Here is a 23,604-nt window from a genome sequence, read left to right on the forward strand (position 1 = left end):
TTGAATTAAGATTTAGAAAGTAACTTGGTATCCTCTCTACGATGAATTAAATATGTTATTCTGTATAAATCATTTGATGAAGGTGCATTAGAATTACAATTATCATCACTCTTATCATGTGAATACCATTATGCCTTTTAGATATTTTAATCCTTATTTTTTTAAAAAACAATCATAAGTTAAAATATTTAAAATTATGCGAATTAAGACACATTTTTATTATCTTTATTGACTATTAAAATATGTCTTTAAATGATTTTTCATTATAGTTTTTACCTCTAAACTTAAAAAATTTAAAAGTAAAATTATTTTACTTATAATTTAACATAGATTTTTATACGATAAAATACTAAATCAAACATGTAATTCTTTATAACTAATGAGATGAAAGAGTATATCAGAATGTGGTTATCTCCATATAGTGAATATTTTAAGATTTTGAAATTTTATTGTTAGTGTTTTCTAAGTGAAAAAACAAAATAAAAACAGATAAAGTAGTTTTTGTTTTTACAAAAGAAGAGGGTAAAGGAGTTTATAGTATTATTATTATTATTATTATTATTTTTTACTCAGGGGTTTAATATATCTCTTTGGCTGAGGCAAGAAGTGCAGTAGTAGTAGTAGTTTAGAACAAGAGTGTTGGCAATGCATTGAAATTTCTGCTTTCTGATTAAGCAAACTCAGACAGCACTGCAGCAAAAGCAATACTCTCTCTCTATGTCCCTTTCTTCTCCTCCATCACCGCCTTCCACACGCTATATAAATACCATAAACCCCACACTTCTCTTTGGCTTACTCGATTCCATTTTCAAAACCTGCCTCACTCTTCTCTCTCGATTCGCTCCGCCATGGCCGATAGCCTCGCCGTCCTCGCCGAGGCTCTTCTGCCATCCTCCTCCGCGGACGAGTTTCTCCAGAGGCTCCGCTCCGATGATGCCGTCCGGTCAGGTCTCACAGCCTTCTGCTCCGTCCTCCGCGGCGGCCTCCAATCCTCCGATGACGGAACCTTGCGCTTCCTCTCGTGGAACGACGCGCAGATTCACGCGATTTCCTCTCTCGCCTGTGCAATCGCTTCCGCTTCTCGATCTTTGTCAGGTGCTCTTTGCTTCGCTATACCGTCGGAAATTGTTCTTCGGTTGCGTTTTGCTGGTGTTGTACGATTTGGCTTGAGTGATCCTTGTTGTGGTGTGCTGTTTGCAATTGTTTTTGTTGACATAACTTAGATACAGTTTTATTTAGTTCTGTAAGTGCTTTTGAGATTGTTCTCCTATCAGATTGAAGTTTTAACTGGCAATCTATCTTGACCTTGAATGGAAATCTCGTTACATGGACTAATGAGAATTGAGATGAAACTACTTCATTTCTGACTGGAGAATAACATCAAATAAACCTATGAAACTAACCACATCTAAGTTTTTTTTTTCCTTCTTCTGTGGTTGCATTTTTTATGTGTTTGAAATGATTTTCTTTTTTTCTTTTTTAAATTTTAATTGTCTTGTTTTGGTTGTTTGTGTGAACAGTAGAGCAAGCGGAGGGCGTGCTGGTTGCGATTGTGCAACAGTCTATAGAATTTGTTCTTTGCTATTTGGAGAAATCTGGATTCGATAGTGATGATCTAGGAATTCAGGTATGTTTACTAGCTTCTTCGCTTTTTCGGAAGTTCTGTAGTATGCATAATTGATGGAATTAATGTGCTGTTCTCAGCAAGACTTTAGAGATGTCTAATTTAGTTGCCAAATTCTTAAATGAGTAATAAGATACAGTGGAATCAGAAACTATTATCCTAATGAAATTTAAAGGTTGTTGTACAGGGCACAATTGTATTAATTATTAAACTGTTACATGATATTATGTATAAACTTTCTATATAATCTATTTGACTCATAGTTTTTTCAGTAGATGAACCAGAATTCATTAAAGGCGATTGGAGACTATAGTCGGTTAGCCTATCCCCTTCGCAATTGGTCCAAACAGGACTTGAGTGTTGCAACTCTAAGAGGGAGTACCCCCTACCCGATGCTCAACAGTCAGGAGGAGAAAATGATAAAATTAAAAAAAATTACGTTAAAGATGATGAGCGTCCTATAAAGTTAGAAGATTGAAAATAGACAAAATAGAGAAAAAAGGGATCAGTTATGCATGATAATATCAGAATAGCATTGTTCCTTAATATCACTGGATATTTGCCGACAGATATTTAAAGCCTATTGTGAGATATTTATAAGTTGAATTATAAAAATAAATATTAGGTCCAAATGCCCAATTTTATTTTATCCTGCTTCTTACATCATGATATATTGTATGTTAATAGGTTTTCTGATTTCTATCCCTGACAGAGGAAGCAAAAAGGGTCCTTTACTAATATGCATTTAGAACAAAATAGTGTCTGGTGGGCATAGGTTAAATTGATTTTATTGTGTCAGTACTAGGTGTTTTGACCTATCTTTTTTTTTTTCCTGTTAATGTTGTGGGAATTTTTTGTGTATTACTCATTGTTGTTGAACCTACCAGAACAACATGATACATCTTTTAGAGATGGCTTTGGTTGATGGAATAAATATGGTAGCAGACATGTTGCAACCTACAACTGCTAGTGCCTTGGTAGATATGTTGCCGATGGTTGATGATTGTTGTGGTACTTTTGTGGACGACTACAAAAAATGCCATCTTGAAGGTAAAATGTTAATATCCAAAATCACCTAATTGTTGTCTTGTCATGGTTTTCCTTCTAACCTAACCACGTGCTTCTACTTTTCTCACATGCAATAGGCTTCAGATGCTCAAAAGAAAGAAAATCAATGGACTGGCTTCTAAAGACTTTGGCATCTGAACGGGTGCCTCATGATAGGCAAGAATCTGGATTCATTGAACAGACATATTATCAATATCTTAATAATTTTGTCTTTCTATCCCAGCACTGGGCCATTGTCCATGGAAAATGCACTTCACGCTTGATCTTGCTATGCAATAAGCTAGCTAAAGTAAAAGATATATTTGATGAGCGGGCAGTGAGTCAAAATTTTCGAAGGAGACTGTCATTCATTCTGAGGATCTTAAAGATACTTGGAAGTCTTTTGAAGGATGTTCCATATGTTGAATATGATGCTTCATTGATGACAGCAGTTGCCACATTTTCTGATACTCTGTCTAATTTGTTTAGAATTAAATTTGAGTTTGTAAATACCTATGCTACTACCGAGGGAAGTTTTGACAGCATTATTTTAATGGTTCTAGAAGAATTTCTTCAAAGTGTTCAGGTTATTTTTGGTAATAGCAATGTTACTCAGAATATCCAAACATGTATTATAGCAACTATATTGGAGAATTTGGATTCTTCTGTATGGACATATGACAAATCTGCTCAAAATTTGAAGCCCCCTTTAGCTTACTTCCCCCGATTTGTTGTTTATACACTGAAACTTGTTAATGATCTGAAAAGACAGAAGCATCTGATTCCTCTTGACTGGAAAGACTTTGATGTGGAACTTGGCAGTTGTACTGACTCACAGAATGGTTCTCCTTCGTGCCTTGTTCATCAGGAGTCTGTTCCTTTGCTGAAGGGATATGCTTTTGAAGAGCTTCTAAAAATGATATTTCCTGTGTCAAGCCAGTGGGTTGCCAATCTGATGCAACTTGCTTTGTTCCTTCATTCTGAAGGACTGAAATTAAGGCCAAAAATGGAAAGGTCCCAATCTAGTCTGGCAAAAGTTGCTGGAACATCTGAAGTTGAAAATGCAGTATGCCATGAGGATGAGGCTCTTTTTGGAGATCTTTTTTCGGAGACTGGGCGCTCTGTTGGATCCACGGATGGATGTGAACAACCACCTGTTGCTTCTTTAGTTTCTAGTTCGAGCTATCAAAATATGCCAATGCAAGCTGCTACAGAACTTCTGAACTTCCTTAAAACTTGCATATTCTCTGCTGAGTGGCATCCTTCTCTTTATGCCGAGGCCTGCAACAAACTTAGTAGTAGAGAGATTGATATTTTGCTTTCCCTACTCAATTGTCAGGGCTGTGGTTCCGAAGATAATATGTCTGATAGTTGTACCTTGTTACATGAAGATGGGAAGATTGGGCATATCCCTGATCTGTGCTTTGATCTTTTAAACAACCTTCTCACTAACCATGCTTTGAGTGATTCACTTGAAGACTACCTTGTGGATAAAATCCTAACTGTTGAGAATGGTTCCTTTAGTTATAATGATAGGACCCTGACCCTGCTTGCTCACACATTGTTTTGTAGGGTTGGTTCTTCTGGTAGTCAGTTAAGAACTAAGATTTGTAGTGTTTATGTTGCCTTTGTTGTTGAGAAGGCAAAAACTATTAGTTCAAATTGCCCAAGCATCAATGATCTTGTTGGTACTCTTCCCTCGTTGTTTCACATTGAGGTAGTTCTTATGGCATTCCACTTGTCTTCTGAAGATGAAAAGGCAGTGATGGCAAAATTATTCTTTTCTACCCTCAAAGAAGTTGCTAATTCAACATTAGATTTGAGCAGCACGCTGTTAACATGTTGGGCTTTAGTAGTTTCAAGGTTGATCTTAATTCTTCGTCATATGATATTTCACCAACAGACTTGTCCAACATCATTGCTCATAGATGTGCGATCTAAGTTGAGGGAAGCACCAGTTTCTGGCTCATTTATGCCAACTAAAGTTAATGATCACATGTCATCTTGGTCATCGGCTGCATTTAAAAACATTGCAGGTGGATTGATTGGAGAGGAAGCTTTTGTTAGTAGCTTGATTGGACACCTAATTGATATATCTGGGTCCTCTGTTTCAGTTGTTAGGGATGATTTGGCAATTGAGAACATAGCTTTGAATTGGGAGGAGATATATTTTACATATTCTCTGATTCTGGGGTTTTGGAGAGGTAAAATAGCCACTGCTGTTGAAGATCTAATTGTTGAGAGATATGTTTTCTCCCTTTGTTGGGATATTCCATATGTTGGCTCTGAAGCAGAGCATCCAATTATATCTTGGGATCAAGACCACCCAGTGGATCCATCTAATATGTTGCATTTTTTCCATTTCAGCCACTTACTCCTTGGCCATCCAGAGGGCATTGGGAAGTTCACTATCTCTCCAGATGTTATATTGAGTCTGCTTCAGCATTTAAATGCTTTGCCCATACCAGAAGGCATTGAGCAATTAGGTTGGTATTTTCTCAGAAATGGAATGTGGCTGTCTCTGGTTCTCTCCTTCACTAATGTTGGCATATGGAGATATTGCATGGACAATGCTATTTCTGGACATGGTCTAACCTGGACTGAGAATGCTTTGGGGGATGAGAAATATGTTAAACTTGCTGGAAGCATGGTTTCCTCCATGATTGAGACTGGTCAATTTGTATCCCTTATAAGGCTGTTCTCATCGTTGCTGAACAAGTATTTACATGTTTATCAGAATGCTTTCCTTGATATCCTCAGTAACAAGCAAAAGCAGGCTCCTGGATTTTCATCATTCTTGCTTCTGAAACATACTGAAATTGACCAAAGCCTACAGGATGAGCTCTTGGAGAGGAGTGGTTCCAATGCAGGTGAGCTGCAGTCTGTTCTTAGCCTCATATCAAGGTTGGATGCGGTTGTTGATAAAAAAGTTTCTGGAGTTCTTTCTAGAGCTTCTTGGGAGTGCTTATTGCATGGTTTTCCTTTTCATCTCTCTACTCATAGTGCTACTATGTTTTCTTGTGTCCTTAGCATAAGAGGAATTATCTGTGTCTTTGATGGGATAGTTAGAATTAAAGAAGTGGGAAGACTTATTAACTTGGAGACTGAAGTCCTTGGACAAGTTTTTGATGCAGTAACGATCATCAAGTATGATAGGATCTTTGAAAGTGTTCATGGGAAATGTGACACTATCTATCACAGCTTGAGTGCTGAACTGGAATTGTCATGTTATGAAAACTTAATTCTAATGAAGCAAATGGAAGGGTTTCTGAAGGATGTCAATGCTGGAGGAGCAAGTGATTGCAGTGTTCGTGAATGGATAATCTGCAAAATTATTGAGATATTAAACAGCCTAAGAAAACACCCTTCAAAGTCTGTTATATTTCATTTTTATCTTGGTGTTGAAAATGTGCCAGAGAAGATGAATAGGCTTTTGCAGTTGCATCTTGGTGACTGTTTGGTCCTAATTGATTCTCTAGATTCCTGCTTCTCTGAATCAGTGAATGTGAAGGTTCTTGGGTTCTTTGTGGATCTTTTGTCTGGTGAGCAATTTCCTGCCCTCAGATTGAGGATACAAAGGAGATTTCTTGACAGAGAGATAGATTGTGTATCTAAGTGGTTGGAGAAGAGGCTTTTAGGAAGCATAGTGAAATCAGATTGTGGGGTGAACTGTGCAAAGGGGAGCTCCATTTCTCTTAGGGAGTCAACAATGAATTTTATTCTGTGTCTTGTATCACCACCCTCTGAACAACAATCAAAAGAAATGCAAAATCATATTTTTAATTCTGCACTGCTGTCACTTGACTCCGCTTTTTTGTTGTTTGATATACATGTAGCAAAGTCTTTTTTCAATTTCATTGTTCAAATTTCTAGAGGAGAGTTCTTGATGAAACAGCTTTTGATGAGGACTGTAATGTTGATGGAGAAACTGGTGGCTAATGAAAATCTGCTTCCAGGACTGAAGTTTTTATTTGGCTTTATTGAAACTGTCTTGAGTGATAGTGGATCTGGTAAAATTTCCCTGCAAAAGACAACCAAGAAGTGTTCTTCTGGCAATAGTCTTGGGGTAGGACCTGCTTCTGCTCGCCTGGTTGGATCTAGAAAAAATTCCGAGTCATTTATCCTTTCTGCCAATCAAGAAGGGGGGTCAGCCTCTCTTGAATGTGATGCAACTTCTGTAGATGAGGATGAGGATGATGCAACTTCTGATGGAGAGGTTCTTAGCATAGATAAGGACGATGAAGAGGATGCTAACAGTGAAAGAGCCCTTGCCTCTAAAGTTTGCACATTTACTTCCAGTGGCAGCAATTTCATGGAGCAGCATTGGTATTTCTGCTATACATGTGACCTGACTGTATCAAAAGGTTGCTGCTCAGTCTGTGCCAAGGTTTGTCATCGGGGCCATCGTGTTGTCTATTCACGTTCAAGTCGGTTCTTTTGTGACTGTGGAGCTGGGGGTGTGAGGGGTAGTAATTGTCAATGCCTTAAACCTCGGAAATTTACTGGAGATAGCAGTGCACCTGTTCGTGGCTCTAATACTTTCCAGTCATTTTTACCCTTCCCAGAGGATGGAGATCAGCTGCCGGACAGTGATTCAGATTTTGAAGAGGAAATCAGTTCAGATGCAGATAATTCGCTCAGATTATGTATTCCAAAAGAGATACAAGAAGGCATTCTATTGTTGTTGGAAGAACTGGATATTGAGAGTCGGGTGCTCAATCTTTGCTCTTCTTTGCTGCCGTTTATACTTAGCAGACGAGACTCTCACCATTCCAAGGATAAGAGAATCTGTTTGGGTGAAGACAAGGTGATTTCTCATGGCATTGATCTCTTGCAATTGAAAAAAGCATATAAAAGTGGATCATTTGATCTCAAGATAAAGGTTGATTATTCAAATGCCAAAGAACTTAAATTACATTTGGCAAGTGGTTCTCTTGTGAAGTCCTTACTCAGTGTGAGTGTACGTGGACGACTTGCTGTTGGTGAAGGTGATAAAGTTGCTATATATGATGTTGGACAGTTGATTGGTCAAGCCACCATTGCACCTGTGACAACTGACAAGAACAATGTGAAACCTCTTTCTAAAAATATTGTTCGCTTTGAAATTGTACAACTTGCATTCAATCCTGTGGTTGAGAACTATCTTCTTGTAGCAGGTTATGAGGATTGCCAGGTCCTGACATTAAATCCTCGTGGTGAAGTGATTGACCGCCTTGCCATTGAGCTACCTTTGCAAGGTGCATATATTAGACGGGTGGATTGGGTTCCAGGGTCACAAGTTCAATTAATGGTTGTGACTAACAGATTTGTTAAGATATATGACCTGTCCTTGGACAATATCAGTCCAATGCACTACTTCACTTTGTCAGATGACATGATTGTGGATGCAGTTCTTTGTCCAGCGTCCCAAGGAAGAATGTTTCTTCTTGTTCTTTCAGAAAATGGAAACATATTCAGGTTGGAGTTGTCGATCAAAGGGAATGTTGGGGCTGTGCCATTGAAAGAACTTGTACAACTACAGGGAAAAGAGATTCATGCAAAGGGATCATCATTGTACTTCTCTTCAACTTATAAGCTACTCTTCGTATCTTTTCAAGATGGCACCACACTGGTAGGTCGCCCAAGCCCCAATGCAGCCTCTCTAGTTGAGATCTCTTCTGTATATGAGGAACAAGAAAGTAAGCTGCGGCCTGCTGGGGTACATCATTGGAAAGAATTGCTGGCTGGAAGTGGGTTATTTGTTTGCTTATCAACATTGAAATCAAATTCTGCACTTACTGTCTCAATGGGGGAATATGAGATAATTGCTCAGTGTATGCGGCATTCAGTGGGTTCAACCTCTCCTATAGTTGGTATGACTGCATATAAACCACTATCAAAGGATAAAATCCACTGTCTTGTCTTGCATGATGATGGTAGCCTTCAAATATATTCTCACGCTCCAGCAGGTGTGGATGCCAGTGGGATCGCAGCATCTGAGAAAGTTAAGAAACTGGGTTCTGGAATCCTCAATAAAGCCTATGCTGGTACAAATCCTGAATTTCCTCTTGATTTCTTTGAGAAGACTGTGTGTATTACACCAGATGTGAAGCTGGGTGGTGATGCTGTCAGAAATGGAGATTCTGAAGGAGCTAAACAGAGTTTGGTAAATGAGGATGGTTTTCTTGAAAGCCCCAGTCCTTCAGGTTTTAAGGTATTTTTATTCTTTTGGAGTTACTTGTATTTCAAAGTGAATATTTGCAATTGCTTTACTTTGTGACATGTACTGTGGGGCTGGTTAGGTGTAGGTCGTTTGATTGTCACCTAAATTTTATGAAACGAGTTCTTATATGAACTAAATTTGAAATAAATGTTTTTAAAAAGTTGAACTTGAAGTGTAGACTCTCCCTTCTTATCTGAAGATAAGATTTTTGTGTGGAATGCTCATTATCCTTAGGTCAATGAACATGCCAATTTTTTGACATTTAGATCGTCACAATCTGTCCTGTTCATATAATTAAATTCAATAAAGCATTTTGAATATAATTAAATCCTATTTTCAAGTTTTTGTCTTGTTTTTATGGATTCTTTTGTAACTGGTTCCAACTTACACCATTTATACTATTTTTAGAAATCGGCAAACACTCCCTATGTGATATTAGTAATAATCCTTGTGTTTTTATTCTTTTGAAATGAAGACCAAAATGAACCTTAAAAAGGGGATCTTTAGTATGTCCATCTTCTGTTCTCATTTTCTGTGAAAATGGAAAATAGTGGTAAAACATGCTCGTTTAGGTTTTAGTAAATATTTTCTGTGGTAATATTTCCAAAATATAGGCTAAAATTGAAAGCTAAAAAAAAAGTCATTTTCAGTGTATTCCAACAAAATGAAAAAACAGAGGCATAAACTGTAACTATAATACAATTTCTTTCTTTTTCCCTTTTTGTATTACATCATCCCATCATCTCTTCACTATTGATGCAAGTTGCTTTATTATGGTTTTCTTTTGTTGCTACACATGTAAACTGGGTTATAAATGCATAAACATATAAGTGTCTTCTATATTTTTTCTATAACTTATTAATAAATATAGGCGTGTATATATATATATATATATATATATATATATATATATATATATAAAATATACAAACATACATAAATTAACAATTATCAATATAAATATATATTTATTATTAAAATTTGTTTGTAAATATATAATAAAAACATTTAATTTTTTTTTTAAATACTTAAACTAAACATGCTTTAGTTTTTTCACCTTTTGGAAACACAAAATAACTTCTAAAAAAAATGCTTTCTAAATCTTATAAATTTGTAAATGAAAACTATTTTCAGAAAATAGAAATAGGAAATGTTTTATTAGCCAAACAGACCCCAAATAATCTGGTTTTGCTCTTTATAATTGATACTCCAAGATGGTCATATAGTTGCAGAACTCCTTTTTCCTTGCCTCCTTTTTATGTTCTAAGTTTTATTAAATATAGGGGGAAATGTATGGATTCTTAGTTGAATAAGTAGTGCCCGATGCGCATTATTATTTACAAAGTTTGACCTGGGCATTGGGTTTTGTGTAATTATATTTATTTTATCCAGCTACTAAAGATAGAAAGGCTGGTATGATGATGATTACATACATGGGTGGTGGTTTTTTTATACGGTGTTCTTTGTAACCCGTACATTTGTGTTGTATGTTAGTTGCTTTTGATGCTGTGTCTATCGGAAGTGCTTGATTATAACTTTTTATCTCCCTAATTTCTTCCTTTATGTATTATTTACAGATATCTGTCTTCAATTCAAATCCTGATATAGTCATGGTTGGTTTTCGAGTTCATGTGGGAAATACATCAGCAAGTCACATACCTTCTAGCATTTCTATTTTCCAAAGGGTTGTTAAATTAGATGAAGGAATGAGGTCCTGGTATGATATTCCATTTACAGTTGCAGAGTCTCTTCTTGCAGATGAAGAATTTACAATCTCAGTTGGGCCAACCTTTAATGGCTCAACACTCCCCAGAATAGACTCACTCGAAGTTTATGGCCGAGCTAAAGATGAATTTGGTTGGAAAGAGAAAATGGATGCAATTTTAGATATGGAAGCAAGAGTACTTGGTTCAAATTCATCACTTGGTGGATCTGGAAAGAAGCGCCGATCAATGCAGTCTGCTCCTATGCAGGAGCAAGTAATAGCAGATGGGCTTAAGCTAATTACGAAGTTTTATTCATCATGTAGGCAACAGGATTGTTCAAGGTTTGAGGAAGCCAGAACAGAACTTGGGAAACTCAAGTGCAAGTCATTACTAGAAACAATATTTGAATGTGACAGGGAACCAATTCTGCAGGCTTCAGCTAGTTGTGTCTTACAGGCAGTTTTTCCCAAGAAAGAGATATACCATCAAGTAATCTATACTATGATTTGGTTCTATAGCAAGTTTGTTTTGCTCATTATTTCTGCTTATCTATTTTATGTGGTGCTAATTATTACTAACTGGATTCTTCTCACATTAGGTCAAGGATACCATGCGACTTCTTGGGGTGGTAAAATCCTCCTCACTACTATCCTCAAGGCTTGGGCTAGGTGGTACTGCAGGAAGTTGGATCATCGAAGAGTTCACCACCCAGATGCGTGCAGTCTGTAAGATTGCATTGCAACGTCGCTCAAATTTAGCAACATTTCTGGAGACAAATGGTATTGTTGTCTTTGATTGAATCTTAAAATACATAGGAAATTGTCTATTTTTAAACACAGCATAGAGAGATAAGTAAGCAATAGACATGGTCTGGTCAATATAAACATCCATGGGAACTCAAGTGCAAGCTGCGTTAATCACAGAGGGATTGTTTTGACACCAATAGTAGTCCTATCTGTTTGGAACAAGATTGTCTTTTTTGGATGATACATGCATAGTTGTAAATCCTAGATAGTGGAGTGGAATGGCCGACCCCAAAAGTGGGATAGCAGGATGACCACTATTCTAATATTACACACACGTGTGTATATAATAATAATAATAATAATAATAATAATATACAAGCTCTAAAAACAGTAAGATAGACTTTATGCATTAATCATTTTCAAGAAAAAAAATTCTAGTACTTGAACATAAAATAGAAAGTCTAGGAAACAGTGTTTAAAGCCTTAAATTAATATTTTGTTACCTAATTAGGCCCACCAAACCAAACCAAAAAAGGAGAAAAATAAATATATAAAGAATTTGGGCCCATAGGCCCAAATTTTCAATCCTAATTTGTTCACTGTAAAGTGTAAACCTAAGACCCCAGCAGTTAGGCGCTCCAACCCCCTTTTCCTCTTGGAAAGATTCAATTGTTAGAGCCACTGGAGAGGAAGATAAATCTGTAGGAGAGCCGCTGGGAGACGAAGATAGGGCGGTAGGAAGACAGGAGGAGCGACGACATACACTAGCTCGATTAAAAGGCGCAAAAGGAAAAAAGTTATTCAAAGGGAAATACAAAAATACCCTCATTAAGTGAGGGTATCTTCAAAATTTTGCAAACTTCCCTGCTTCACTGATTCACGACTGTTGCAGCCGCAACGTTGAAATGCTACCCAACCCAACGGCATTGCTATTGACAACATAGGATATATGTGGTATTAAACCAAAATAATTTGAACAATCGAACATCGATGTTTGCTGCATGCTATGACTAATTCATGACAATGAGATTTTATCTCCTAATTCCCAAGTCTTACATCCCTGATTTAATATACGGTTTTGAATGTCATCTTCTGTTCTCAAAATCAAGTCTTGATTTTTTGGCATTTTGTTTTAAAAATAAAAAAAAATTCTTTCTTCCTACAAAATATCTACATTGTTTTTCTAAATTCTTAATCGTCCTTTATTTGTAATGGTATTTGATCTTTTGAGTTGTGAGCTGAAAATTGAAAGCAACTTATTATGTAATAATGATGAAACTTATTATGGTTCAGTTCACGAAGAAATCAACCAAATTCATTTTTATTGCAATAGAACATGTTTCCAGCTTGTTTGGATTCAAATTGAACTAATATGAATTACTAGGGTTGGCCTAGTGGTGGAGGGGTTGGTGTAGTATGCTTTGGGTCCAAGATTTGAACCTTTTTGTCATCATTGTAATTCTTATGGATAAAATAAATTGACCTAATATGCCATGACCTGGAAAGTATTGAAGTACTACTCAAGGATCTTGAGCGGTATACAAGGAAGCTAGGAACTTGTAGGATCCTATTTTGTGATTGAGATTGAGGCCAACCAAGTAAACATAGAAATATTGGAATTTTTAGTTTGCATGATCTCAGATATGAGTAAGCAATTTGAGGGGAAAAATATTTCTTCTAAAGAAAATACTCTCATAATTTTAGTAAATGTTTTAATTCTGATGTCTATTGATTAAATGTTGTTCATATTATTATTCGTGTGTTATTAATTTTGGGCTATTCAGAATAAACATGATACATTTCTCAACTTTAAACTTGCTATTTCTGAGTTGATACCTATGCCTTTGACAATTTATGTAAACTTGCTACAAATTTTGTAAACTCGTAGAGCCGTAAACTTGACTAACTTCAACCTACTGTGCTAACTTGACTTGGAATAGTCATTCTGCGATGTGGACATATTTGTTGTATTTGCTACCATTCTAATATGATATATTGTATTTTTTTTTTCATGTAGGCTCAGAAGTGGTGGATGCACTTATGCAAGTTTTATGGGGAATTTTGGACTTTGAACAGCCTGACACACAAACCATGAACAACATTGTTATGTCTGCAGTTGAACTTATTTATTGCTATGCTGAATGCTTGGACCTACAGGGAAAAGATGCGGGAGTGCATTCTGTTGCACCTGCTGTTGTATTACTCAAGAAGCTTCTCTTTTCGTCCAACGAGGCTGTTCAAACTGCTAGCAGGTATTATAGATCATTCCTTTTTTTTTTCATTTTTTTTCTTTTGGCTCTGAATTTGACATCAGGTTTTCAAACATTTTTCCCCCCAGTTTGGCCATATCTTCAAGATTGCTTCAGGTTCCTTTTCCAAAGCAGACCATGTTGACTACAGATGATGCTGTTGAGAGTGTAGTGTCAGTTCCTGGCCCTGCTGACCCAAGTACAGGAAATAACCAAATTATGATTGAAGATGACAATATCACTTCATCTGTGCAATATTGCTGTGACGGTTGCTCTACAGTACCTATACTAAGGCGAAGATGGCATTGTACTGTTTGTCCTGATTTTGACTTGTGTGAGGCTTGTTATGAACTAGATGCAGATCGACTTCCTCCACCACATTCTAGAGATCATCCTATGACGGCGATACCAATTGAAGTGGATTCAGTAGGTGATGGCAATGAATTTCACTTTACAGCTGACGATGTTAGTGACCAGAACCTGCTGCCTGTACCTGCTGATAGCAACATGCAGAATTCTTCTCCATCCATTCATGTCTTGGAACCTAATGATTCTGGGGATTTTGCTGCTTCATTAACTGATCCTATCTCAATCTCTGCTTCAAAACGGGCCATAAATTCTTTACTTCTTTCTGAGCTTCTTGAACAGTTGAGAGGATGGATGGATACGACCTCTGGAGTTCAGGCAATCCCTGTTATGCAGCTTTTCTACAGGTTGTCATCTGCTGTAGGTGGACCTTTCATAGACAGCTCAAAGCCAGACAGCTTAGATTTAGAAAAACTAATCAAGTGGTTTTTGGATGAGATAAAGCTCAACAGGCCATTTGAAGCCAGAACCCGTTCATCATTTGGGGAAGTTGCAATCCTGGTCTTCATGTTTTTCACATTGATGCTTAGAAACTGGCATCAGCCTGGTAGTGACAGTTCCATGCCAAGACAGACTGGAACTTCTGACATGCATGATAAAAACGTAATCCATTTTTCATCATCCACCTCAGCCAGTTCCAAGACTTCACTAGATGACCAAGAGAAGACTGACTTTGCATCACAACTGCTTCGAGCTTGTGATTCGCTTAGGCAGCAATCTTTTGTAAACTATTTAATGGATATACTGCAGCAGCTAGTGTATGTTTTCAAATCTCCTGTTAACAATGAAGGTGTGCATAGTAATGCCGGGCCTGGATGTGGGGCTCTCCTAACAGTCCGTAGAGATTTACCAGCTGGTAATTTTTCACCTTTCTTTTCTGATTCGTATGCCAAAGTGCATCGCACAGATATCTTTATGGACTATCACAGGCTTTTGCTAGAGAATGCTTTCCGATTGGTTTACACCCTTGTTCGGCCAGAAAAGCATGAAAAAACTGGGGAAAAGGAAAAGGTCTACAAGTTATCATATGGTAAGGATTTAAAGCTTGATGGTTATCAAGATGTTCTCTGCAGCTACATCAACAATCCTCACACCAATTTTGTAAGAAGATATGCCAGGAGGCTTTTCCTGCATCTGTGTGGAAGCAAGTCTCATTATTACAGTGTTCGAGACTCTTGGCAATTCTCTAGTGAAGCCAAGAGACTTTATAAACACATAAACAAATCTGGTGGTTTTCAAAATAATCCCATCCCATATGAAAGAAGTGTAAAGATTGTGAAATGCCTCTCCACTATGGCAGAAGTTGCAGCTGCACGGCCTCGGAACTGGCAGAAGTACTGTTTAAGGCATGGAGATATTTTGTCTTTTCTGATGAATGGAATATTTTATTTCGGTGAAGAGTCTGTTATTCAGACTCTTAAACTTCTCAATTTTGCCTTCTATACAGGAAAAGATATTGGTCACACTACGCAAAAGATGGAGTCTGGAGACATAAGTTCAAACAAATCAAGCATTGCATCTCAGGAATCAAAGAAAAAAAAGAAGGGTGAAGATGGAGCTGAATCTGGTTCTGAGAAGTCCTATTTGGATATGGAGGCAGCAGTAGATGTCTTCACTGACAAGAGTAGCAATATTTTGAAACAGTTCATAGATTGTTTCCTTCTGGAGTGGAATTCCATTACTGTGCGTGCAGAAGCTAAGTTAGTTTTATATGGTGTCTGGCATCATGCCAAACCAACATTTAAGGAAACCATGCTAACAGCACTCTTGCAGAAAGTTAAGTTCCTCCCCATGTATGGTCAGAATATTGTGGAGTATACAGAACTTGTTTCATGGTTGCTTGGAAGATCCCCTGATACTAGTTCAAAACACAAGATTTCTGAACTTGTGGACCAATGCTTGACACCTGATGTAATTAGATGTATCTTTGAGACACTCCATTCACAGAATGAGCTGTTAGCTAACCATCCAAATTCTCGCATATATAATACTTTGAGTGGCTTAGTGGAATTTGATGGATACTATCTTGAGAGCGAACCTTGTGTTGCCTGCAGCACTCCTGAAGTACCTTACAGCAGGATGAAGCTAGATACTCTGAAATCTGAAACAAAATTCACTGACAACCGGATCATAGTGAAATGCACTGGGAGTTACACAATCCAGACTGTGACGATGAATGTTCATGATGCCAGAAAGTCAAAATCAGTGAAGGTTTTGAACCTATACTACAATAACAGGCCAGTCACTGACTTATCAGAGTTGAAAAATAACTGGTCTTTATGGAAGCGTGCAAAAAGTTGTCATCTTGCATTCAATCAGACAGAACTTAAAGTTGAATTTTCCATTCCAATTACAGCTTGTAACTTTATGATTGAACTGGATTCATTCTATGAAAATCTTCAGGCATTGTCTCTTGAACCATTGCAATGTCCACGTTGTAGTCGTCCAGTCACAGATAAACATGGTATATGCAGCAATTGTCATGAAAATGCTTATCAATGTAGGCAATGTCGCAACATCAATTATGAGAATTTGGATTCTTTTCTATGCAATGAGTGTGGATACAGTAAATATGGGCGGTTTGAGTTTAATTTCATGGCAAAGCCAAGTTTTACATTTGATAATATGGAGAATGATGAAGATATGAAGAAGGGATTGGCAGCCATAGAATCTGAGTCAGAGAATGCTCATAGGAGATACCAGCAACTTTTGGGCTTTAAAAAGCCCTTGCTTAAGATTGTATCAAGCATTGGTGACAGTGAAATAGACTCTCAACAGAAGGACTCTGTACAGCAAATGATGGTTTCTTTACCTGGTCCCTCATGTAAGATCAACAGGAAGATTGCTCTTCTCGGAGTGCTATATGGTGAGAAGTGCAAAGCAGCTTTTGATTCTGTCAGCAAAAGTGTCCAAACACTGCAAGGGCTACGCAAGGTGTTGATGAATTATCTGCACCAGAAGCATTCTGATGCCAGTGTGGCTTCAAGATTTGTGGTTTCCAGATCTCCAAATAATTGCTATGGCTGTGCAAATACATTTGTAACACAATGTCTGGAACTATTGCAGGTGCTAGCAAGGCATCCAAATTCTAAGAAACAACTTGTTTCAGCTGGCATTTTGTCTGAGTTGTTTGAGAATAACATTCATCAAGGTGCTAAAGCTGCCCGTGTCCAAGCGAGGACAGTTCTTTGTTCTTTATCTGAAGGTGATGTAAATGCAGTTACTGAGCTGAACAGTCTGATACAAAAGAAAGTTTTGTACTGCCTTGAGCATCATCGCTCCATGGACATTGCAGTGACTACACGTGAGGAGTTGTTATTACTTTCTGAGGTGTGTTCTTTGGCTGATGAATTCTGGGAATCAAGATTACGTCTTGTGTTTCAATTATTGTTTTCTTCAATCAAGTTAGGTGCCAAGCATCCTGCCATATCTGAGCATGTCATTCTTCCTTGTCTGAGAATTATATCTCAGGCATGCACACCTCCAAAACCTGATACACCAGACAAAGAGCAAGGCCTTGGGAAATCTTCTGCAAATACAAAGGACGAGAGTAATCAAAATGTATCTGGGTCCTTGACTGCTGCTGTCACTGTCAGTGGAACAAAAACATTTTCAGACTCATCAGAAAGAAATTGGGATGCCACACCCAAGACACGAGATATTCAACTATTGAGCTATTCAGAATGGGAGAGGGGAGCTTCCTATCTTGATTTTGTTAGAAGGCAATATAAAGTGTCTCAGGCTGTCAAAGTTACTGGCCAGAGGTCACGACCCCAAAGGCATGATTACCTGGCACTTAAATATGCTCTGAGGTGGAAGCGTCGTGCAGGAAAAGCAGCTAAAAGTGACTTATCTGTCTTTGAGTTGGGATCCTGGGTTAAAGAACTTGTTTTGAGTGCTTGTTCCCAATCCATTAGATCAGAGATGTGCACACTCATAAGCATGCTTTGTGCTCAAAGTTCATCCAGAAGATTTCGATTGCTGAACCTAGTTGTTTCTTTGTTACCTGCAACACTTTCTGCTGGTGAGAGTGCTGCAGAGTATTTTGAGTTGCTATTCAAGATGGTAGATTCAGAGGAGGCTCTTTTATTTTTGACCATTCGTGGATGTCTACGGACAATTTGTAGTCTAATTACCCAAGAAGTGAGTAATGTTGAGTCTTTGGAGAGGAGTCTACACATTGATATAACCCAGGGATTTATCCTTCACAAACTCATAGAGCTTCTTGGTAAATTTTTGGAGGTTCCAAATATTAGATCAAGGTACAATTTCTGCTTGAATAATTTTACTTTTGAGGTTAAATTTTGCTTTACATCATCTCATATGAATATTTTTTTTCCAGATTCATGCGAGATGACTTGCTTTCTGAAATTCTTGAGGCACTTATTGTAATTCGTGGCTTGATAGTTCAAAAGACAAAGTTGATAAGTGATTGCAATCGGCTCCTTAAAGATCTGTTAGATAGTCTGCTGCTGGAAAGCAGCGAGAACAAGCGACAATTCATTAGGGCGTGCATCAATGGTCTGGAAATACACGGGGAGGAAAGAAAGGGGCGTGCTTGTCTGGTATGGATGGAATTTATTTTTTATTTTCCTTTCTATAACTCATTTATCCTCTAAATCAGTTGTAGCAATTTTGTATTCAACAAAGTATCAATTTGTTTTCGTAGGAATATGATTTAACACAAATATTTGGTGTTAAATTTATAATCAAATTTTACATTGGCTTATTATTAGTTTTATGTGATCTATACCTGCATTTGCAGTTTATCTTGGAGCAACTCTGCAATGTGATCTGCCCCTCAAAACCAGAGCCTGTATATTTGTTGGTCCTGAACAAAGCACATACGCAGGAAGAGTTCATAAGGGGATCAATGACTAAGAATCCGTATTCGAGTGTTGAAATTGGCCCATTAATGCGTGATGTTAAGAACAAGATCTGCCATCAGTTGGATTTGTTAGGTCTTCTTGAGGATGACTATGGAATGGAATTGTTAGTTGCTGGCAATATTATCTCTCTTGATTTGAGCATTGCACAAGTTTATGAGCAAGTCTGGAAGAAATCAAATCAATCATCAAACATTACTAATTCCAACTTGTTATCTCCAAATGCTGTCAACTCATCCAGAGATTGCCCACCCATGACAGTGACTTATCGGCTCCAGGTATGTTTCTATAATTGAGCATGTGATTTGGCTTATTTGTTACATTTGGTTTTGAATTTAAATACTATTTTTTTTTATGATATATCATTTCCAGGGATTGGATGGTGAAGCAACTGAGCCTATGATTAAAGAGTTGGAGGAAGATAGAGAGGAGTCTCAGGATCCAGAGGTTGAGTTTGCCATAGCAGGTGCTGTTCGTGAGTGTGGTGGACTGGAGATACTATTGGATATGATTCAGGTTAGCACTTTTTTCACATACCTGTTGACTTGAACATTTTGGAAATTTTAATTTTAATTTAGCATTATATAGATACCTTCTGTTCATTTGCCACACATTGTTTATAGTGGCACACATTGATGAATACTCGGTTTTAATTAAAAAATTAGCTGCGATGTATGGGAATTGTGAAATACATCAATTGTGCATTAATGTATCAGTTTGACAGCTTCTTGGAAATGTGTCACCTGTATGTGACGTTTACGAGTGTTTAAGTTCATTGCTATCTGCTAGCAAGTCTTTATAAGTCAGACCAGTGTATGCTCTGTTTTTTTTCCATGTGTTGTTTTTTAATACACTGTGGCCTACAACATTGTAGCCCAGTATAGTAGTAGAAGTATCAATTACAACAAAAACAACATTAACATGTTGATATGATTATATTTATTGAAAAAAAAAAATCATCCAAAATGCTTTACATCTCTCAAGTTATATGGGGCAAAAGCAAAACCAAGTGGGTATATAATCCATTTATGATTTAGGTGTGCAATATTGAATTTTACTTTTATTTAACTTTACTTTTTAAAATTCAATTGTGTTAGTTGTCCGTTAAAAAGTACTAACAAATCTCAAATACAATGAGATTTATTTTAGGTTAGGGGAAAATCCTAACACATCATGGTTCTTTTCACCGAGAATGGTGTAGTTTTGAAGTTTAGTTCTTTCTTTTCCTTTGATATTATTTTTTCTTCTTTCACATAAACCAGACCATGTCATTGTACCTGACAGCATCATTTAGTAATTGCTTTGATGATTTATTGTGACGTTTTGTTGGTCAAGGCACGTTCTTCAAATGAAAACTACTGCAGTTTGTATATAATGTTCATTTTCATTTTCCAGATTTTCTCATGCATTATTACTGATGTTTTTGTAAAATGTCTAATCCTGCAGTATGGAACCTTAACGTTGATAATATAATTTCTCACTTTTTATGATGCACAGCGTCTGCGAGATGATTTCAAGTCCAATCAAGAGCAACTGGTTGCAGTTCTTAATCTTCTTATGTACTGTTGCAAAATCAGAGAAAACAGACGAGCTTTGTTGAAGTTAGGAGCTTTAGGTTTGCTTCTTGAGACTGCAAGGCGAGCTTTCTTTGTGGATGCCATGGAGCCAGCTGAAGGCATACTGTTGATTGTTGAAAGTCTGACTTTAGAAGCAAATGAAAGTGACAATATAAGCATCACACAAAGTGCCCTCACTGTCACTAGTGAAGAAGCTGGGACAGGTGAACAAGCTAAAAAGATAGTTCTTATGTTCTTGGAGAGATTGTCTCATCCATTGGGCCTTAAGAAATCAAACAAACAGCAGAGGAACACAGAGATGGTTGCTCGAATATTGCCTTACTTGACCTATGGTGAACCTGCCGCAATGGAAGCTCTTATCCAGCATTTTAGTCCTTACTTGCAAGATTGGGGTTCATTTGACCACTTGCAGAAAGAACATCTGAATAATCCAAAGGATGATAATATTGCTCAGCAAGCTGCAAAGCAGAGGTTCACACTGGAAAATTTTGTTAGGGTTTCAGAGTCACTCAAGACAAGTTCCTGTGGAGAGAGATTAAAGGACATTATACTAGAGAAGGGTATAACTAAAACTGCAATGACACATTTGAAAGATAACTTTGCCAATGCAGGGCAGGCTGGCTTTAAGAACAGTGCTGAGTGGGCACAGGGTTTAACGCTGCCATCTGTCCCGCTTATATTGTCTATGCTGAGAGGTTTGTCAATGGGGCATCTGCTCACTCAAAAGTGTATTGATGAGGAAGGTATCTTACCCTTGTTGCATGCCTTGGAAGGAGTTTCAGGAGAAAATGAAATTGGGGCTAGGGCTGAAAATTTGTTGGACACGCTATCTAACAAGGAGGGAAAAGGAGATGGATTCTTGGAGGAGAAGGTGTCTAATCTGCGGCATGCAACTAAGGATGAAATGAGACGCAGGGCTTTGCGAAGGAGAGAGGAATTGCTTCAGGTATTTTATATAAATACCTTTATTTACATAATTCAATTATATAAACAATATTGTTTGAAATGGTAAAACTATGTTAACTGTTGAGTGTTTTTTCTTGGGTAAGCATGTTCTTTGACTGGAAAAAGTAGATTGAGGATTGTTTAAATGCTTTCTTTTTGCCAGTTTCTCTGTTTCTTTTTTGTTCCAACTTTCATGTTTGATATAAAATTGGTGATTGTACTTTATTTGTTACTTTTATCGATGAAAATGCTGATTTAAGTTCAGCCAAAGTTTTCTGTTGTTTTCACTTTTCAGTCTATTTCTCGTTTACTTTTTCCTTTACCAGATTTAATATTCATTCAACTTTGACAATTCGTATGGCACGTGGTATATATTCTACTTTAAACTCTATTGGAATCTGATTTCTTGTTCCCTTTTGCATTGTCTGTTATGTGTGATACAGGGGCTTGGAATGCGTCAAGAACTATCTTCAGATGGAGGTGAACGCATTGTCATTGCTCGGCCTGTCCTTGAAGGTTTAGAAGATGTCCAGGAGGAGGAGGATGGGTTGGCATGCATGGTATGCCGGGAAGGATACAGTTTAAGACCAGCTGATTTACTGGGTGTGTACTCTTATAGTAAGCGTGTGAATATTGGTGTTGGTTCTTCGGGAAGTGCTCGTGGAGGAGACTGTGTATACACCACCGTTAGTTACTTCAATATTATTCATTTCCAGTGCCATCAAGAGGCCAAAAGAGCTGATGCTGCTTTGAAGAATCCGAAGAAAGAGTGGGATGGAGCAACACTTAGAAATAATGAATCTCTCTGTAATTCTTTATTCCCTGTCAGAGGTCCATCTGTTCCTCTGGCACAGTATATTCGCTATGTTGACCAGTATTGGGACAACCTTAATGCACTTGGACGTGCTGATGGGAGTAGGCTCCGCCTGCTGACTTATGACATTGTTCTGGTATGTTATTCAGCTGCAATATAATCTCTGTTTCTTGAACGGTGAATTTGACTGACAAAATAAAAATAAAAAGGCAGATCAAGGAATGTAGTTTATGACATTTACAACAGACATAAATGGTTCATTTAGATAACTCAGCGATGGTTTCAAATTATTTCTCTAGAAAAGAATGTAACTACAGTTATTTTTATACTGTTTAAATCAAGTGATTTTGTCTTGATCTGATGTTTATGAATTTTGGTTCATGATGTTTGTAGATGTTAGCTCGGTTTGCAACTGGAGCATCTTTCAGTGTTGATTGCCGAGGTGGTGGACGGGAAAGTAATTCTCGGTTCCTCCCATTTATGATCCAAATGGCACGCCATCTCCTTGATCAAGGCAGCCCATCCCAGCGTCGAAGCATGGCCAGAGCTGTATCAGCATACATATCCTCGTCCTCATCAGATGTCAGACCCTCTTCTCCATCTGGAACCCAACCAACACCGGGGACAGAAGAAACTGTCCAATTTATGATGGTGAACTCATTTCTCTCGGAGTCTTATGAGTCTTGGTTGCAGCATCGCCGTGCTTTTCTGCAGCGCGGAATTTACCATGCATACATGCAGCAGACACATTCTCGGTCCACTGTTCGTACACCATCCGTTTCAGCTCCTTCACATGGGGTGGACTCTGGAAGTATGGGCCAAAGTGCTTCAACAGAAACAGGGCAGAATGGTCTTTTGTCTATTATTCGTCCAATGCTTGTCTATACAGGCTTGATTGAGCTGTTACAACATTTCTTCAAGGTCAAGAAATCAACAATTGCAACACCTGTCAGGACTGAAGGGGCTTCATCTACAATAGAAAGTGAAGATGAAAGTGGAAACCTGGAATGTTGGGAAGTGGTGATGAAAGAGCGACTCTTTAATGTGAAAGAGCTCCTCGGATTCCCCAAGGAGATGCTGTCATGGCTTGATGAGATTAATTCTACCAATGACTTGCAGGAGGCCTTTGACATTGTTGGGGTTCTAGCTGAGGTGTTGTCCGGTGGGTTCACCCGCTGTGAAGACTTTGTGCAGGCTGCTATTAATGCTGGCAAAAGCTGAAGATTTTGTCTCTCTTTTCAAACAATGAAATATCAACAGCATTTCATATATTACGAGGGAATGTAAAACGCTTGGCTACTTTGTTCTTTCGAATGTATGAAGCTAATGGAAAATTTAAGGGCTGATATTGTGATGGTGTGGAAAAATGCCTTTCTTAAATTCCCAGCCGATTAGACATGCCTTATACCTAATATGCTACGCATTATAACTGTTAAAGAACA

General features: G+C 37.7%; 1 protein-coding gene across 2 annotated transcripts; it reads left to right on the forward strand.

Annotated features, from left to right (window-relative positions):
• Window positions 1–618: 618 nt before the first annotated feature.
• On the forward strand, window positions 619–23,508 carry BIG (auxin transport protein (BIG)). 2 transcript variants are annotated; one of them, XM_083073107.1, is made up of 14 exons: window positions 619–1,095; window positions 1,521–1,627; window positions 2,512–2,674; window positions 2,770–8,864; window positions 10,451–11,068; window positions 11,178–11,358; window positions 13,343–13,577; window positions 13,664–18,202; window positions 18,283–18,505; window positions 18,706–19,104; window positions 19,199–19,342; window positions 20,324–21,349; window positions 21,792–22,298; window positions 22,556–23,508. In XM_083073107.1, the coding sequence occupies exons 1-14, from the start codon at window positions 849–851 to the stop codon at window positions 23,381–23,383; spliced, it is 15,312 nt and encodes a 5,103-aa protein (XP_082929233.1). In that variant the 5' UTR covers window positions 619–848; the 3' UTR covers window positions 23,384–23,508. The 2 variants fall into 2 exon arrangements, with proteins under 2 accessions (XP_082929233.1, XP_082929234.1); XM_083073108.1 differs by having other exon boundaries at window positions 1,524–1,627.
• The last annotated feature ends 96 nt before the right edge of the window (window positions 23,509–23,604 follow it).

This window comes from Cajanus cajan, chromosome 4 (genome assembly GCF_000230855.2).
Source record: "Cajanus cajan strain Asha chromosome 4, NIPB_CcT2T_4, whole genome shotgun sequence".
Lineage (NCBI taxonomy): Eukaryota > Viridiplantae > Streptophyta > Magnoliopsida > Fabales > Fabaceae > Cajanus > Cajanus cajan.